Source organism: Cetorhinus maximus, chromosome 25 (assembly GCF_964194155.1).
Source record: "Cetorhinus maximus chromosome 25, sCetMax3.hap1.1, whole genome shotgun sequence".
NCBI classification, from domain to species: Eukaryota; Metazoa; Chordata; class Chondrichthyes; order Lamniformes; family Cetorhinidae; genus Cetorhinus; species Cetorhinus maximus.
The window spans coordinates 11043231-11062157 of NC_135903.1; the positions used below are offsets into that span (position 1 = coordinate 11043231).

Consider the following 18927-nt stretch of genomic DNA (forward strand, 5'->3'; position numbering starts at 1 on the left):
AGATTCAACATGCGTAACTGTTGCCGCTTTTGGATGTAACAAAACATTTATACTGGAAGCTCACAAAGCCTTGTGTGCTTTATCTTTCCGAAATTGATGCCTTTTGGGGGCAAAATGTAACAAATATTTAACTGGGGACCAATAACAGAACCACATAGAAAGAATATCCCTATTTTCGTTGTGAAAGACATCAGCTGCTCTATAATTTTTGTTATGTAGGAGGGCTGGGATATATTGAAACAATTGATTTTAAAATATAAACCCACTTTTTAAATTATTCAGCTTCGCCATTCTAATTTTGAATAACCGCTCCAAATAAAATGCCAAATAAAGGTCCATTGGAAAATTCAAATATTCATTTAATATCCATTGCTTTCTGAAGGCCCAACATTGAATCACAATCCTACTTGATCCAAATATCGCATAAAACTGACTCAATGCTGTGTGTTTTAACTAAAGACAGGCTAACATTATTAGGAGACAATAAAACCAGGCAATTAAATGAAGTGTAATGTGGTACACATATATTTAATTTATTGACGCGTTAGGAAAGAATTCCACAAAAATGCATGAAATACAATTATTAAGCACAAATAGCTTTACATGAGCAATTTCAAAAGATATACACCGCATATTATTTCAATTAGAAATGTCAGAATTCTGGTTGGGTGAGCAGACCAATATATAAATAATGTATAAATATATAAATGAAAGCATTGACAATTAATGTTTTTGTGTGAGTACGTTATAGTGCCACTTCTAATACATTATTACTAATGCATATTGTACTTCTAATTCCTGACGCCCCACTTTTAACTGCTTCTTGCTGTCATTAGCTCAAATACTCTGTCGATTTCCTCAGAGGTCGTGTGCAGCGAATTCGATTTTGTAACGATTTCCTTGATCGAAGGTTTGTCTTTTTCTTTCTTTTTTTTGCAGTCTTGGCTCTTTATAAAGACTCCGTCAGCAGCTACACCTTGGCTCAAGGACTAGCAGCACTACTGCGGTAAGCCACATTATATTCATTTACTACCTGAACCATTTCCCACAATTCAGTGTTCTGCTTATGTATCAGATAGATAGAAAGATAGTAAGTTAGATAGGCTGATAGAGGCATTGTTAGATAAACAGATATACATTATATAGAGGCATTTAGTGTTGACATTGTTCAAGCTACATAATACCTTAATATCACGGTCAAAGCTTTCAATTGCCATTTGTTTGGTTAAAGTCTGATTTAGATTTAAATCAGATAGTTTGTTGACCATGGTCTGGAATCATTTGTTCTACAGGAACAATACAGGCAAAATTTGAAACTGCATAAGCAAGTTCAAGTAAAATATCTTACCACCACACGAAAGTTCAAATTAAAATCCCTGTATTTCAAAATTGCTGAAAGTTGTGGTTTTCATCAAGAAGCAGATGCTTAACAACAGTTAATTGTTGAAATCTCTGAGGTGAAACTGACTCTTCTCCAAGTCGCGGAAGTAGATTACAAACAAAATAATAGGTGCAGAAAAATATGATTACCGAAAGTCGTTCAGTCATACAAGTTACGAAGTTGCAAAGTTATTTATTCAGCCATGTCACGATGGAAAAATAACATACGATACTGTCTAACGTCCTGTAACCTGTCCTACTTCTAAGCAGGAGGAACTCGTTTCTTTAACGGCAAGAATGCGAGTCTCACTTTGTGAAGTTATACCTTTGGCAGCTGCGCATTGTTGTAGAAATCACTGCACGTTAACAAAAATCAATCCGTTCGTCTCCTCACTTATTCCAACTGAAGTGAAGCATTTACGAGGTTTCGGACTTCTGAATTGCTTTTTTAAAACCCCCAAAAAGACATAGTTGGCAAAAAAGAGAGAATAGTATGAAGGCGTAATAAAAGTTGCAGAGTTGTAGATTCTTTCGCCGGTCTTCCTCCTACGCCGCTCTGGCTCCCCTTTCATGTACCTAACTAGTGCAACATCTATCCCTTTTGCACTGTTTACAGCTATGGTGCCATGAAGTCATAAATCTTACGTAGCCATAAACGACAGAAGCAGTGGCATGCATAAAAAAGAGCTTAAGTTCCAAATTCTTTTTTCATTGGCCTTCACTCAAGTGACAATTCTCTCTCTCTCCCTTTCTCTCCATTGTCAGGAGTGATGTTTTTTAATTTAAAAAACACTTTAAGTGCCCAAGCAAGTGCAGCCCACAGCCCACATTAAAAGTTTATAGAGAGGCTGTTGCATCTTGTGCGTTGCTGCATGTTCAACACGACTGAATTACCTCCTCCTCCTCCTTCCCCTACGCTGCGTCCATTTTCTTTTTTTCTATCGCACCCAGTCGGGCACTAAAGTTTTTTTTTTGTCGTGAATAAATTATTAATTAATGATTCAGTCCACGAGTTAAGTAAACAGGGCGATAAATAGAAATATATTTCTTCGCTGAGTTGTTCAATGAGGAGTTCACTTTATTGTTATGATACCTTTTATTAATATTTTGAATGGTGAAAGGTTGCACATTGCCTGAAAAATATATTAGCATAAACTGACACTTAATTGCCAGCACGTGAAGCAAACAGCGAGCTTGCCATCTTAGTCTAGGCCTTGTCCACCACGTCGCTAATTAGCATAATTTTTCACTTGTGACGCTGTGTTTCGAGGGGATTAACACTCGTTGCCTGCCCAGCACTCAAGAAAGAAATCGTTTTTTCCTCTTAAAACCGTTCTTCTAATATATATATATATATGTATTCATAACAAACATACCGAATATATGGGTTTCCTTTCTAGTTCACTTTGCCCTGTAAAGCTGAGAAACCATTGTTATCTGTGAGTAGGGCGTACCAGTCTAGGGCTCAATAATATCAGGGCTGTCCATTCAAGCCTTGAGCTTTCTACAGTTCTTTGAAGCTGTACCATCTCGCCTTTCTTTGCCGTTGCCTTCAACGAGTGAATTTCAGCGCCATAACCAGCTGTTTTATCCTTCCTTTTTTATATGTATATAAAAGAATTTGGGAACTCCTGCTTATCGATTGCGTGGTGAATCTGAAATATTATGTCTTGCTCTGCTTCTATCGTCAGTGGCTAAGGTAAGCTGGACTCAAATAGGCTATCACTCGTGAATGGCGGAGTATATGTCCCAGTGATTTATGACCATATGACTTCAATCTCGGTTCAAGAAGAGTTCACAAGCTATAGCTTCCTTTCACGCAGCGACTGTTTCACATTGCATCTGAATTCAACACGGAGCCCGGTTCTTGGGCCTTTTTGGGGGGCTAATTTGGAGTATTTTTCAAAACCAAGCCCTCAGTTGTGATTTAAGACATAATTACGTGGACGTCTTGCGGTGCTCTATAATTTAAGGTGTATGACGACTTCCCCTATTGTTGTCCCATTAGCTAGGATGCTTGTTTTCTGTATATTTAACACATATTGGACAATCAAATGCCCCTTCGCTTGTTTAGTTCTGTAAGGACTTGAGATCTGCAGGTACTGCGTGTCGGGATTATGGAGAGTGAAATCTTAGGATATTACTCTTCAGCCTCTGTGTTCCTCCGAAACATGGTGGCAACCGGCGACTGGAGCACGCCTGACTTTTTCCTGGCTCTGTTCTCTATTTATAGAAGCATCATTTGAAATAGAAACATTCATCTATGTTGCTGTAAAATTCTAGTTTTATTGGTACGCTTAAACTCCGTTACAATCTACAGCTTCCTTAAGTGCAGCACCCAGCTGAAGGCGGGTCATTTATTTTAGAATTTATTATTTTGCGTATGTTTACATAGGTAAATAAAACTTTGCAACGCTTTGTCTCTGTTGCAAAGGGTAGAAAGGATATTTCTCTGTCCGGCTTTGAACGCAAAGACGAAAATTTCACTGTGTATTTTATCTTCTGATTGTAAATAATTAGGAACTCTGGCCCTCCTTTAAAGAACAAAGGTAATATCCGACAACCGGCTGTAGCCTCGCGATGTGCAAATAAGCAGAAGCGTAAACCACGGAATTATAAAATTCGATTTTATATTTTAAAGTATATATTTCGAAACAGGTAGTCCGTGACGACGGAGTTTTATTTTGTAGCAAACCCATTCGGTTTGCTTTTCCAGAAATGTGCATTCATTTGGATGCTTTGTTTGATTTTTAAATACATTTTCCAACATTTTACTTGGATAGTTTATACCGAATAAATTAAATATAATTTTACGCAAAGCGTGAGAGCGTAATAAACATTCCATGAAGCAAACATCGATTTTGAGAACATATTTTAATTCCCTCTTTCACAAAGACAGATCTTTCATATATTTCCAACGCCGAATCGTCTGATAGTGAACATTTCGCTGATACAAACAGTAAAAAGCATTAGCGTCTTTATAAATGTTGAATCATATTTAACGTGGTGAGAAGTATTGTATGCGATACAGACAAGCAAGCATTTGGACTGTGTTGCTTGCATCTATTCTAATAATTTTGCTTCACATATCTTTAATCAATGTCAGATACCAAAATTGATATTTCAAAATAATTTTTGGAAAGAGAGACAGAGAGGGAGAGAGAGAGGAATCGTGCAAGTTTACAAAAGAACTGGCTGGTTCTCGAACATATTCGCCGATTTTTTTTTGGTCGCGTTCTTCATAATTCTGGCAAGCGCTTCGGATCATTTAAAAACAGTGTCAAAGTGGAATGGTACTTCAAGCACAAAGTGGAAAACGATGTGCGAGTGCAGAGCAGAAATGAAAACTCTGCATATTTTAGCAGCATGGGGATTGTGCCGGGGGTGTCTCGCGGTTGACTCTCCGTGTTTGAGCTGCTCCGGGAGTCCTTGGGCATTTTTTCACCAGAGAAAAAAAAATCTTTGTTGGTCCGCTGACCCCTCATACATCAAATTATAGAGCACCTTCCAAGACAGTACCTATTATCCTTTTTGTCTCTTGGTTAAGAGAGAGGTTCAAATTCTGGTCATGGAGAACACAATCCCCTGTATTTCAGGTTTGAAATACTTTGCCGATCCATCATGAATAGTTAAAGCTGTGGCGGAGAGGAGGAAAAGGGTCCTAAAATATCGCCGCAAGGCCAAGCATGAGCCGTCCAAAAACATATCCAGTTTACACATGGACAGAGAAAGATAGAAACAAGCGCACTTACTTCCTCAGCTTCACCATGGCAAAGTAACACACTTTAAACAGACACGTTAAATACATATGTGTATATATTCAGAAAACAATCGAGCCAAATGGTTAAGAGAGTCTAATTCCTGTGTATATAAAATGGGTGTTGTTTCTCAGCACTATCTCATTTTATGATTTTTTTATCTGTGATTTTCTCCTGTGTTTTCAGCGCTGGCTCTTAACAGTAAAAGGGTTAGGAGATATAAATTCTAGATTGCCGCGTTAACCAACAAATTATGGTGGCTATAAAAGTATGTTTCGGATTAGAGTTTGAATACATAGCTACTGAAACATCCATAAGTTTCCTTCTATTTAAACCAGATGTTTGCAGGGGAAATCTCATCCCGCCATGAACGCTGCACATTTATAAATGTTGATACTTTGGCAGCTCCGTTTTATAACAATAGATGTAAACCTAATTTTAAGCGGTAGGTCAGATTTTTAATCTAGAATATTGACAGCATGACAATTAATCAAGCAAGGAGCAATGAAATGAAATGTAACGATGTTTTGTGTGTATTTTAACTGAACTGGTTGTGAAAGTTTATGTAACTCGCGGCTAAGATACCCAATCTGAGTTTGTCTGAAGTTTTTTTTCATAAATAATTATCATTTTTGGAACATTGCCTAAACCAAAAGAATTTAGCTGTGAGCTAATGCTGAATCTGATCTCGATTAAAATAGTTTTGCAGTTGGCTATGTGAATTTTTTAGTTTTCTTCCAGGGCTCAGAGCAAGAGTGTGTTTTTTCGTCCCCTCCTCTCCAGTCCAAAATAGCCGGGAATCAAGATCAGCCGTGGCATCTGCTGTGCTTGTTTGGTGAACGCTATTCATGTCATTTGCTTTTGAGTATGTAAGATGGATCCACACACGTTCCACTATTATTCTGTGGTTCTTCTAACCTTAGGTCAACTGCCAGGAGGCTATTGGAAGAAAACGTCACGTGAATCGGGGTGCCAATGTTATTCGATAAGGGTGCAAGGACCCTGACAGTTTGTGAAATAAATATTGGGAAACTGCGAGATGCAAAAAACGACGTACTACGACAACTGTACTCTATTCGGTGGATACACATACCAAGGAGCAAATGGTTTCAGCTATGAAGTGGCGCAGGAACCCTATCCACCATCTTCTCACGTTGAAAGTGATTACCAGAGGTCGGCCTGTTCCCTTCAGCCAGCTGGCACTAGTGCTCCGCATCCCAAATCTAAAGACATCAATGGAAGCTGCATGCGTTCGAATCTCCCCGAGCACCGCCAACCTCCACCTGTCTCACCTCCCCAAAATCCCAGCAACAACTCGACACAACCAGGCACCAGCAAGACTCTGCCCAAGTCTTCCCACACCTCCACACCCAGCCTCACCAAGCAGATATTCCCATGGATGAAAGAGTCACGGCAAAACTCCAAGCAAAAAAATAACAACTGTCCCAGCACAGGTACACCAACTTTTTTTTTAGCAGTTTTAGGGATTCAAGCATCAAATGAAAAGGCTGCACGATTATTTAAATCAAAACATTAAGACCACGATTTTCAAATATCTGCAGCACGTAAAGCCTTTGTCTATACATCGTTAACACTTTGTTGGCCCATTGTTAACATCAAAACATATTGTTCCCCTTCCCCACCCGCACTTCTTCCAATTTCTCAAATAGTTATTATATTGCTTTGAAAATGAAGCATGCTCTAACATGTAATTCAATAAATATGTACACTGTACCACTGCTCCTAAACAGCCCAGAATGCACAAAGGTCACGTACTGGTTGATTGTGAAACCAGAAAGTTGATAGGACATCAAAAAGTGAAGTAATAAAACGCAGGTAATACAAAAATTGCTACAACCCTATAAATACTAATGCTGCTTCCACTAGTATTATTACTAATAACAACAATATTAACCATATCGGATGTAGCATTCTAGATTCTAAGCATGATCTTGGATGGGCCATAATTACATAATTCGGTTGGTTACGTTGCAAATCATCATTTGCCCTGTCCTCTTTAAGTGTATCACTTCAACTGTGGAATATATTGTTCTAAACATTGTGTCAATATGGTTATGATTCAATTTTCTGAGCTCTAGGGATCCCACGTCATATTTCTGGTGTTGGGGGTATAGAACTTTTAATAACGTTTACTGTGAAATGATAGACCTTGATGTGTTAAAGGGGGCGCCTCTGCTTTTCTTTCAAGACTTATTAAATTTATGTGGAGAATTTTCTTGTTCAGATCGGTGCACTTTTAAGAGGTAATTATCTTTATTTTATTGCTCACAGCTGAAAATGTCAGCGGGGACAAAAGCCCGCCGGGTTCTGCCTCAAAGCGAGCGCGCACTGCCTATACCAGCGCGCAGTTGGTGGAACTGGAGAAAGAATTCCATTTTAACCGTTACCTTTGCAGACCTCGCCGAGTGGAGATGGCGAACCTGCTTAACCTCAGTGAACGACAGATCAAGATCTGGTTTCAGAACCGCCGGATGAAGTACAAAAAGGATCAAAAAACGAAAGGCATGGTGAGTTCTTCCGGAGGACAATCGCCCACGGGAAGCCCCCCGCTTTCCGTCCAGCCCCCCACTGGATTTGTAAACGCCATGCATTCTCTTGCTAACAACTCTGCCTATGACGCCCCATCACCGCCGCCTTTCAATAAACCTCATCAGAACGCTTATGCTATGACCACGAGTTACCAAAACCCGATGAAAGGTTGCCCATCGCAGCAACAGAAAAGATATCCTGGGACAGCTCCAGAATACGACCCCCATGTACTACAGGGGAATGGCAACTATGGGACACCAAACTTGCAGGGTAGTCCTGTGTACGTTGGCGGGAACTATGTGGATTCTATGTCCGCTTCGGGGCCTTCTCTCTTCGGCCTCAATCACCTTTCTCACCCTCCAAGCACAAATATGGACTTCAATGGTGCTGCTCAGATGGCTCCCAGTCAGCACCATGGACCTTGTGACCCACATCCAACCTACACAGACCTTTCATCGCATCATCCTTCTCAGGGAAGAATTCAAGAAGCTCCCAAGCTGACCCATCTGTAGCAGGCCTAAGCAGGGAGATTTACTGAAGAGAAGTAAATAACAAGTTATCCTTTCCTTTTCTCATGATACCTCTTTGACCCATTCCCTTATTCGTGTCTTCTTATTCATATATGCTGACTTGTATTAATATATTTTGCTTACATTGTCCACTCACAGCCATCCCTCCTCTGTAGAGTATACTTGCTGCATCCCACGGCCCAGCCCCCTCCCCACCCCCACCCCCACGACCCTTCACCCCTATTACAATCTCTAGGGTTCATTAAACTTGATAATGCAAAATCCTAAAGGTTGTACAGGTACATTTCTTTTTTGGACTTAACGTGAAACAGGGTAAATGAACAAATCTTCTGTCCTTTGAAAAAAAGCAAAAGTGAAGACATTTTGGGTATTTGCTAATGCTGAATTTCCTTTGGACACCTGTATTGCACTTATTGTTTACATTTCAATGGGTGAAAACGCTCATAAGAGGCAAGCAAATCCAACTCGGCCTTGAAGGAATCTTAAAACTGAGTAGCTGGTGCGTCTTTCAATACGTGTCTATTCTGGTGAACATTCAGATATATTTATTGATTAATGCCAGGAAAATATTTCTTCTTTTTTGTATTATTTATCCCCAACAATACGTATTTATATAAAAAAATTAAAAATCTGTACTTTTTAGTATTTACCTGTCGAAGCGGTTGTATTCATGTCACTGTAAACAAGTTTATTTTAGTTAATGTAAACTAGAACAAAAATGTAGTTTTCTGTTACCATTGTACCTACAAATAATGTAGTTATATTGAAGGCATGGGAACAGAATCGGACAGTAATTGTATAGTCATGATTTAGAAAAATATAGCAAATCCTCCTTTTCTGACACTCCTTGCCTTCTTCGTAGTTATTTTCCTTGCTAAGAGTTGTCTGTCAAACAATTCTGGAATAAATCTCCTGTTAACATATCTTGTTGTATGATTTATATATATCAATGATCATAACATGAAAATATAATACATATATGTATACATATATATGCAACCATCGAAACATATTTCATAGGCTGTTTACATTAATGCCCGTCTCTGAAATAAGCAATTGTGATGGCCAGTCTATTCAAATCATATATTTTAAGCTCTCTCTGCATCACTCCCACACAGGCAAACACGTTTACACACATTGGTACCAGTAGGAAGCTGTGCCTCGTTTATAGTTCGTTGCCTAATCATTTCTCTGCTCTTATACGTCTCGTCTATTCTAACATCAGAGTGGGGGAGGGGATTAGTGCGAAGCTTAGTGCTCAGATCATGCCTCTTACAAAACTAAAGAATGAAGCACTTCTCCAGCTTGTAAATATCTTTATTACCAAACAAGGTCCAGAGACTTACACAAACATTCAGGAATTAAGGGGTAAAAAGTTTCCATCCGGTGTAAGGAGACACCACGTGCTGTCTGGGCAAAGCAGTCATTGGATCTGCAACAGAAACAAAGACCAAAGCATGAGCAGCCTGCCAAAGTACACAGACATTTTCAGCCCATTCCATTCAAAATGAAAGATGTTTTCCTTGGTCTGCTAATCAATTCATTTCATAAAGTGATGTTATGAGACCAGGATGTGGATGATAATAAATTTTACTCGCAAGGTTTCTATAAACTCTAAAGCATGGGAAATAATTGTGAAAATAGTATTAACCACCATGAAAATGTAATTTGATTCCCCAATTATTCAGTTTTTGATACGAAATTGCAGAAAGTAAATAGTTGAGAAGTTTACAGCTCTAACAAAACTTCTACTGTGCTTTTAAAAATTAGATTTATTAGATTTTGCGTGCTCTAAAACAGTATGAAGCAGGCCGTTTATAGTAACCACTTCAAACACTATAGTTCTAACCACACATTGTAACAATAGTTTTAACCTATCAGAGACCTAGGGAAGCCAAAGCACCGAGTGATTCTGGTTACCTAATCATATAAAACAGCATTTATTTCTAACAACAGTTAAAAGATAATATTACCTCCTGCAGGCCTATTACATTGAGTCATTCTTTAAGCTTTCTGTACACTAATTGTTTAAACACCAAGAATGATGTTTAGTACTTTTCATTCTTGGTCAAGTAAAATTAATTGCAGATCCTAACATATCAAATTGCGTTGTTTTATAAGTTACTTATTTCTCAGGGCAAGAGCTCACTGATATGTTCTTACTGCTGTAATTCCAGTAACAAAAATAAACAAGAGTTAAAGTGGGCACCAGTCATAATTCCTGATATCCAATGTGATAGTATTGATAATCATATTTAGTATTTCCTTAACTAATGTTCTCCATCTTAAAACTCAGTCCTGGTAATTTGACCATCATCTTTGATTTTTGCAAAATTTAGATTAAGAAAAACATATTTTCTGATCTTGTGATATCAACATGAAAGGCCAAGCTCCTCCAATCAGTTCCTAATCATATGCACAGTGATATGGATCATTTAAAAGCCACAGATCTGTGTGAAAGTTTTCCTGAGATCGCATAACAATTCTCCAGGGTTTTCCAAATACAATTTCGCAGCTGATGTCAGCCAGAGCTGAAACGATTCGGCGCCATATTGTTCGATTTTCGACCTCTCGCCGCCCAGAAAAAAACAGCTTCCAGCATAAAAAAAAAGCCTGAACACATTTTGTTGTTGATGGCGATCCGCAAAATGCTTCAATCATTTAGCGTTCTTCAGATCTCAACTGAAAAACAACCGTTTACCATTCAGAAACCAATTTTATTTTTTGCCACTATTGGGTGCTATTTAATTCATTGCATTAATCTCTATATTCCCTTCTATTTAATGCATTAAAAGCTTATTTTCAGCGCCAGGAATCTCCTTTCACTGTTTATATTGGATTCGTTTAAATATGTGCATAGTTAGAAAGAGACTGTGTACAAAACAATACCAAAGCAAACTGAAAATATTTTAACTTTATCGCTTCTTAACTCGTAAACCTTTTCGAGTTTGTTACGTTTTCAAAGATCAAAGGCTTTCAGAGCGAGGAATAGGCATGATCTTAAGAAACGTGCACAATGAAAATAAATCCGCAGCTACCAATTCAAAACAAAACCATACGCCATGTTACATACGGCTTTTTCTCACGTCACATTCTAACCAATTATTCCTCAGTCAATGCTCCCGCTGCAACGCTCACTCAATGAATCAGTGTCGTTCAGCTAAAATTGCTGCTAATTTTAGTGGCCGGATCAGACGCATTTTAAAAGTAATTAAATATCCTAATGTTCGGATCATTTTCTTGCAGGTTTAATAGATTTCTTCTATTCTGAATTGTTTAGGTATCCCAGCGGCCTGTAAGGGCCAGTACGTAAATACTTGCACCCACACATGTTTGACAAACAAAGGTTTCTAGGCCCCATCGCACGAATTCATTTGCACGTCCCACACAGTGTTTTAACAGGAGGGATTGCAAGCTGAGCCAAGGCAATGTTTCATATATTTTTTTCCCTTGAAAACATAAAGATGTTCTAACCTGACTCTGTTCATTTGTAGCCTCACTTAGTTCTCATTAAGTCAGGGATTCATTATTATTATTATGTGTTTGCGGCTTTTGATTTAAAAATAAATGCATTTCGTCACCCTGCTTTAAAAATGGCAAGAAAGGAAGGCCAGCCTCACTTCCTGGCATTTGATATGGGGAGGCAAATTCTTCAGTTGTTTGCTCCCGAGCCTTAGCTGTCAAACCCTTCTGTGGGGAAAGATTGATCGTGGCCGCCTTCAATCCCTCTTTGGGTCCAGCGTTTAAAAAAGATTTCTGTTCTAACTCTCATGCTAGTCTTTAAATAACTTTTTTTTTAAATGGCTCCATTTCACGCAGTCACAAGTTTTTGATGAAGCAGTAAATTTTAAATGAGTTTTCAATAAACTTTCGTAGTTTTAAACACGTTTTTGGATGAAAACAATTTTAAATCAACCCCTCAAAAAGAAAACTCTGTCTATAAAGGTCGGATAGATAGAGGGATAGATGTATGAATGGATAGATACATAAACAGATAGATAGAAACATGTTGCAGCATTATTTTCCTGGATAAATAGATCAAATAGGCTAAAATGGTTACTCAATAGTTTTCTCACTATTTTAAGCCTTCCTCAAATTAAAATCCGATACTTACCTGGTTTCAGAAACCTCTTCTCTGCTTTGAAAATCTACTGTAATAGCATTTATATCCGTTCGATAATTGGAAAAAGCACACTTTGTGAATTGTGTCCAATGATACGGGCATTTAAAGGGTTTGGAACTTTCCTACAGGCAAATTGCAACTGCCTGGCTGATCTCGTGAAAGTTCTATTTTGTTACTGGCCCTCTTGTCAAAACTTTGAAGATTAATGAGGTACCTTGTTAATTACTCAAGCCGCCAGATTTTAGGTGCAAATCGTCTTCACTTGAATTGCAAAATACTCTGATATAATTGGCAGAATTTTTTTTAAAAAAAATCGACATTCAGCCTTCTTAAAAATAACGAAAAAAACACGAGAAGAGTTGGTCAAATCTGGAGGTAAATTTAAAATTCTGACAGTAAAAATAAAGTGGAATTTTTTCTTCACTTTTTTGGATCAATTGCAGAGATAATGATTTCTTTTCATAGACAACAAATTGCTATTGGGCAACGCCAATCATGTGACAGCGAATTTGGTCCAATTTCAATCTAGTCCTCAGTTTAATAGAGTCGGTCCCCATACGCCTTGTAATATCAGAGATACAGAATTAAAGCCTGAAAATATTATTTTTCTCGACCTGCAATATTCATAACTTTCTCCATTCGGGATTAAGAAGGCCATGAATTTCGAATTGGAGCGAGAGATTGGTTTTATTAACAGCCAGCCTTCGCTCGCCGAGTGCCTGACGTCCTTCCCTGCTGTCGCTGATACATTTCAAAGTTCATCAATCAAGAACTCGACGCTTTCACACTCGACACTAATTCCTCCTCCTTTTGAGCAGACCATCCCGAGCCTGAATCCCAGCAGCAACCAGCCGCGGCCAAGTCGCGAAAAGCGGCCTCCAAATGGCTCGTTCCCATCTGCTGCCGCGGCCGAGTTCCCATGGATGAAAGAGAAAAAGTCGTCGAAAAAAAACGAGACACCTTTGTCATTATCAGCTCCGGTCCCTGGGTCCTCTCAAGCAACGGAGTCTCCGACAGGTCTGCCCAAAGCCGAGACTTTCTCTGCATCGTTTATATCAAGCCTTTTGTTTTAGATCAAAATCCGTAAATTTACAAAACTCAAACTTTAGTGTATGGTAGCTCTACCAATTAGATCGTAGATGACAACGTCTTATAAAGCACGAGCTAATCTGGGATTTTACTGCTGTTTGATTTATGAAATGCATTTATAATTGCCTGATGGATCCAGTGCTTGGCTCTAAAATGTTGATTTATTGGAATATTTTATTTAATGTTGTTTTAATGTGCGATTTATGTTGTCAAAATGTTTCGATACATTGTAGATTCTAATATTTGAATTCTGGCGGCCATGTTGGTCAAACTCATCAGCTGCAACAACTTGAGAAAGGGCAAGAATGTGTTTTGCTGTACGAATTTGTAAATTTTTATATATTTATTTAAAGGGCAAAGATTCTAATTGACCGGTTACAAGAAAGAAACATTTACAAAGTTAATTTCAACCTAATTTGTGAAAGAGTGGCTTCTGCCCAACAGAAGCTATTGCAGTTTTCTTTTCAATGTGCGTGTTAAACATTTACTTTCACTCCTCCTCACGGTCTTTCTTTCTTTCTCTCTTTCTGCCCTTTTCTTGTTAGAAGGCCAGGGTGAACAGGATAACAGCAGCAGCTCCCGCAGATTAAGGACAGCCTACACAAATACGCAGCTCTTGGAACTAGAGAAAGAGTTTCACTTCAACAAATACCTGTGCAGGCCACGCAGAGTGGAAATCGCGGCCCTACTCGACCTGACTGAGAGGCAAGTTAAAGTCTGGTTCCAGAACCGACGCATGAAGCATAAGAGGCAAGCACAGTATAAAGAAAACCAAGACGGGGAAGCTAGTTTCCCCAACAGCTCGCTTCCAGAGGACAAAGCCGAGGAGTCATCGCCTTACAGCCAACCTGTCGAAGCATCAGGAACTTATTTAGAAAATAAAAACTGCGCCGAGCAAGCAAAAAAGCAAAGCCAAAACACACTTAGCAAAGAACTCCAGAACTTGCAGGATCTGACTGTGTGCGGCAGCGATGGAAAAGCCAAGAGTCCCTTCTATCTGACGGCCAGTGTTGAAAACGGGTTTACAGCAGGTCAAAATTGTAGCTCTGGTCTGGACACTCTCAGTTCGGAGGCCTTGGATTTGGTCTCCCTGCCAGATTTAAACATGTTTTCTTCGGATTCCTATCTGCCGTTCTCCGATGGATTATCTCCCAGCTTGCAGGATTCCATCGACAGCCCTGTGGATATCCCTGAGGACAGTTTTGATTTTTTCACCAGCGCTCTCTGCACAATAGACTTGCAGCACCTTAATTATCAGTAGCAATTCGCAAGACATAAGGCCCGTGTAGAAATGCAGCCATGTTTAAAAATATGTTCATTATTTCCTATTTTAAATTACAATAATGTGGGATATTAAAGAAAGGTCTGTGTGATATAGGATTGATCTCACAGTAAATAATTTATCCTTCAGCCTTGACCTGGAGTCTACAAGAATTGCAGTCTTTATTGCACAGGTATTTAATTAAATACGGTTTTGTTCAGTTGCATTTTCCTAAATTCGTCAAGACGTGAAAAAATGTAGATTCCCCCTTTTCACTAACTCAGGAAAACATATATCGGAATTGTATTTATAGCAAAGCTGTTTTATCTTATAGCTCCCAAAAGGACAACTGTGACGAGTTATTTTATGTTTTAGAGGTAGCCTATTTATTATAAATTCTGAAATAGTGAATTTTAAATTATTTATTGTACATTATTTTCATAGTTTAAATAAAACGACTTAATTCTTTAATGAAACTTCACTGTCTGTGTTTCAAGGTGGCTGTTAATGTGTTATTCTTTTCGAAATATGTGCACCAAGAATTAGATCAGAAATAGCTCACACAGGAAGTATTGGTTGTAAATTGACAAAAAACGTAAATCACACTTGATTAACTGAAGTAAATCACAGTATTTTTATCTAAGAATTTTTTTTATCTATCCTGAATACTTGGATTGGTCGTGCTGGATCTACAATAGAAAAATGGCAGGAGTTATTTAGCCTAGTTGTTGTGCCAATCCATCGCTTTAAGTAATAAAAAGGGTGGATAACCAAGTGTTCTAACATCCTTTGGAGCTAGTGTAGCTACTGTATATGTTTTTGTAAATGGTTCGCTTAATGCTTGTATATGGTTTAGTGAAATAGGTAGACCAAATGTGTATTTTAACAAATTTGGAGTGTTAATGCCATTTCTCTCTGTGTTTGACGTCTTCTCCCCGCCCCCATCCGTTCGAGAATCAAAGTGACCAACTATTATTCAACCAACTCCCCACCCAGGAGCTGAATTGAGATTTCCAGCTCCCCGATTTCGCCAATTTCTGAAAAAAATTGAACCTTCTAAGAACATTGTAGCGTAATTCTATAGCAAACTACTTCAAGAAGAAACCTAGGAAAAGATGTGTGAAATTGAATTAAAGTAGACATCTCCAACATGGAGCAAGGACTACTGCAGGCTTGATGGGCAGAATAGTCAACATACACAGAAATTGATTTTATTCTTTTGAATGTCCATTTTACGTTTAACTTAAACGGATTTTAAATATCTTAGAATATAAAACTGATCATCGAAATGCGGAAAACATAAAGTTTATTATAGACACAGATGTCCTACGGGGAAGATAGTGGAAGTGGTTGGGTGGAGGGGTTCAATGTGGAGGGGTTCAATTTGATTCCGTTCCCACTCATCCAAACGCTTCTTTCCACTAACCATTCCTCACTGAAATAATTTAACAACTATCTGATTGTGTACGGGTCTCCTGGAATTTAATCCCGTTTAGTTGGCGTAATGGGTTGTTTTAAATATCTGGCATTGCATGCCCTTTCCCTTTCAGTTTTTCCCATGTTACATAAAGTCGTCACAATGCCACTATGCTGGTTGGTCACCCTTCATCCCAACCATCGTTTTTTTGTTTTGTGGGGGTGGAGTGAGGGGGGAGTGATTTGGCGGGTGGTTTTACAGCCGGATGCCCTTCCTGCCGCTAACCCTCCCAATTCCGCGGCTTGCCTGCATCAATGTCTGGGTTTGAGATTGTATGTAGTAGGTGCAATTGCCACGTTCTCTCATGTTTTAAGTAACGCGATAAAATGAATGGCGAGATAGACGGACAGACTAAGATGGCGAGGAGGTCTAAACATAAACTTTGGAGAACCAGAAGTTAAAATTTTTAAAAACTGGAAATAAAAGTCATATGGACGGCTGAGACAGTAAAAGAGCTAGCGGCCAAAATGTAGATTAAGGCGAGAGAAACGTGCCCGAGAGAGAGAGAGTGCGAGCAAAAAAGCTTCGCGCAACTCGCCAGAAAATAAGTAACATCGATCATCAGTTCATTTTTTGTTCGCAATTGTGCTCCACTTTCCGCCCCACCCCCTCCAAAGCTCTGCCAAGGGAGGTTTATTTACAAGATGTAATTTTTTTTTTGCTGAAACTCATACATCAAGCTGCTTTATGAATGAGGGGGGTCATCTTGAGAAATCAATCGCAGTGACATAAAAAAATAAATCATATTACGCATTTGCCTAGTCACGGGTGTTTCCCAAGAAAGGCAGAAATTTGGTAGGGCCTTCGGAAATGATCCACAGAAAATGCTGCAAGTATCAGGATCACCAGGTCCGCCTCACCAGCCTCAAAATGGCGCCGTGTGGCGCAAGACACAAAACACTGTCACTGTTTGCTAATTATTATTCTTAAGTATTTTTATCTGTACTCTTTTGTTCTCTGTTCATTTGTATTTTAAAATCTCAAGTTTTGTTTCGTAATGATTTTAAGATGCCTTGAAACACTTACAAAATCGAATCATTTCTTAACTTATCGCCCCGTCCCCCCTTTGTCTCTGGTTTCTTTCATTCATCTTTTCATTTATTGCTCCTTGCTTCATCTTTTAAGTACTGTCACTATTGGAATAACTAGGCCTCCTGCTTAAAACTACTTGTAGCACAGACTGCACATAAGTCTTGTTAATCGATGAGTTTTCAATATAATATTCAATGCAAAAAAAGCAAATCACACAAGAAAATGTTCAGTTTGGCTAGTGCTGTATCTTTAACATTCTTCGCATTGTTAATGATCTAAATCGAAGAATCGTGAGGAACGGTAAACACAGACAGAAAGCTGCATGGACAGAGAAAACGAAAAACACAAAGTATGAATAAATGGTTTAAAAAGTACACCAAAAAGGGCACTAAAAGTGAGAAAGAAAGTTTGAGACCAGAACGTGCGGGGCAACTACAGAGACAGGAAATATGCAGAGATGGAAATAAGCAGAAAAAGGCTGAGACGGACACAATGGTGAGGGCAGATAGAAGCATGTTAACAGTGAGAACGAGAGATAGTTCCGTTTCCTATTAAGTGTTCCTAAGAACAGATTGCAAAATTGGCGTCCTTGAATAAAGGAATTCTGTTCATGTGTTTAATGCAGTCTGAGGGCGGAGACTGCATTCTAAGAAATTCTAAGATTTAACCTTGTCATAGAGTTATGTGCTCTGCTTTATTCCAATATAAATGCATGGCAGTTTAATTGAGTAGAAACTCCTTCAACTTACGTGTGCAAACCTTGACGTGTATCAATACAAATCTCTAACGAGCGCCTCTTTACATAGCATAATGACCAGTAAAACTTGCTTCACGTCCAGGGAACATGCCAGTGACAATTACAGATCAATTCTACGCCCACAGAACAGCCTTAATAAATGGGAACTAACCATTCAATCCGACCTTCCTTAAAGACATAGTGTATCCCTTTTTTCTCCTCCTACTTGTCAATTTCTGATCAATTTCATAAATTTAAAATCAATCGTTCAGACATATTTCTTCATGTACTCTGATTGGCTTAAAAACTGGGAAGTCAATAAACAGATGGCTGAAATATAACTTAAATATTATTTAAGAAACAAATACTGTAATAAATTTAACAATTAAACACTAAATGTCAATAATAAAACGATTACATAAGTCAGAATGACAAATGTCAGGTACTGGATTTGTATATTACTAGCCGCTAAATTAGACCTTTAAAAGCCTTGGGATATAGTGAATAGCGCTTTAAAGAGGCTGCCTGTTGTTTACACAGAAATCTACAAATCATGCCCGAGAGTGAAAGACTACTATAAACTATCTATATTGAACCGTCCATTGATGGTGGATCAAACATTATAGCCTGCAACACACCACATGGTTTCTCGTTTTTGAAATGTTCTTTTTTTGGAAATCACTTCATCTCCCATTGTATATAGTGGGAAGTACTAACTATGGTAAGTATACCTTTGTACATAAGCTATCCCATCAGACCTTAGAACATGGATAACCACTGCTAGCCCACTGTCGCTATGGCAACTGAAGTGCGAGATGCCTTTGCCTGAAAATAATGCTTTACAACAGATTTTCGACAAGACACCAACTTTACAAATGCAGCATTTCGCCTTTCTCACTATTATTCGAACAATCTCATCGGCTCTTTAACCCATTCATTACCAGGGCCTCAAAACTGTAGAGCTCTTTCTCGATCTTCCCTTCCTCTTATA

General features: G+C 38.6%; 2 protein-coding genes and 2 long non-coding RNA genes across 6 annotated transcripts; 2 read left to right on the top strand and 2 right to left on the bottom strand.

Annotated features, from left to right (window-relative positions):
• Positions 1–502: 502 nt before the first annotated feature.
• Positions 503–3096, bottom strand: LOC144667872 (uncharacterized). The gene is made up of 2 exons (XR_013573389.1): positions 1349–3096; positions 503–1063 (listed from the first exon to the last, which is right to left on the bottom strand). It is a non-coding gene; the product is annotated as an uncharacterized LOC144667872 (long non-coding RNA).
• Positions 893–9134, top strand: hoxb3a (homeobox B3a). 2 transcript variants are annotated; one of them, XM_078529434.1, is made up of 4 exons: positions 939–1006; positions 2999–3079; positions 6062–6592; positions 7431–9134. In XM_078529434.1, exons 3-4 carry the CDS (start codon positions 6178–6180, stop codon positions 8198–8200), a joined length of 1185 nt encoding a protein of 394 aa, XP_078385560.1. In that variant the 5' UTR covers positions 939–1006; positions 2999–3079; positions 6062–6177; the 3' UTR covers positions 8201–9134. The 2 variants fall into 2 exon arrangements, with proteins under 2 accessions (XP_078385561.1, XP_078385560.1); XM_078529435.1 differs by lacking the exon at positions 2999–3079 and having other exon boundaries at positions 893–1006.
• LOC144667873 (uncharacterized) lies at positions 4236–6297 on the bottom strand. Its single transcript, XR_013573390.1, has 2 exons — positions 6232–6297; positions 4236–6077 (listed from the first exon to the last, which is right to left on the bottom strand). It is a non-coding gene; the product is annotated as an uncharacterized LOC144667873 (long non-coding RNA).
• A 3759-nt stretch (positions 9135–12893) lies between the features above and the next one.
• LOC144667871 (homeobox protein Hox-A2-like) lies at positions 12894–15167 on the top strand. Of its 2 annotated transcripts, none has more exons than XM_078529436.1 (2): positions 12894–13358; positions 13976–15167. In XM_078529436.1, exons 1-2 carry the CDS (start codon positions 12998–13000, stop codon positions 14689–14691), a joined length of 1077 nt encoding a protein of 358 aa, XP_078385562.1. In that variant the 5' UTR covers positions 12894–12997; the 3' UTR covers positions 14692–15167. The 2 variants fall into 2 exon arrangements, with proteins under 2 accessions (XP_078385562.1, XP_078385565.1); XM_078529439.1 differs by having other exon boundaries at positions 12902–13358; positions 13979–15167.
• Positions 15168–18927: the final 3760 nt, after the last annotated feature.

Coding starts and splice junctions, on each gene's coding strand:
- hoxb3a (XM_078529435.1), top strand. CDS start 6,178: ATGCAAAAAACGACGTACTACGACAACTGTACTCTATTCGGTGGATAC. Junction 6,593..7,430: donor TAACAACTGTCCCAGCACAG/GTACACCAACTT, acceptor TATTGCTCACAG/CTGAAAATGTCAGCGGGGAC.
- LOC144667871 (XM_078529436.1), top strand. CDS start 12,998: ATGAATTTCGAATTGGAGCGAGAGATTGGTTTTATTAACAGCCAGCCT. Junction 13,359..13,975: donor AGCAACGGAGTCTCCGACAG/GTCTGCCCAAAG, acceptor TTTTCTTGTTAG/AAGGCCAGGGTGAACAGGAT.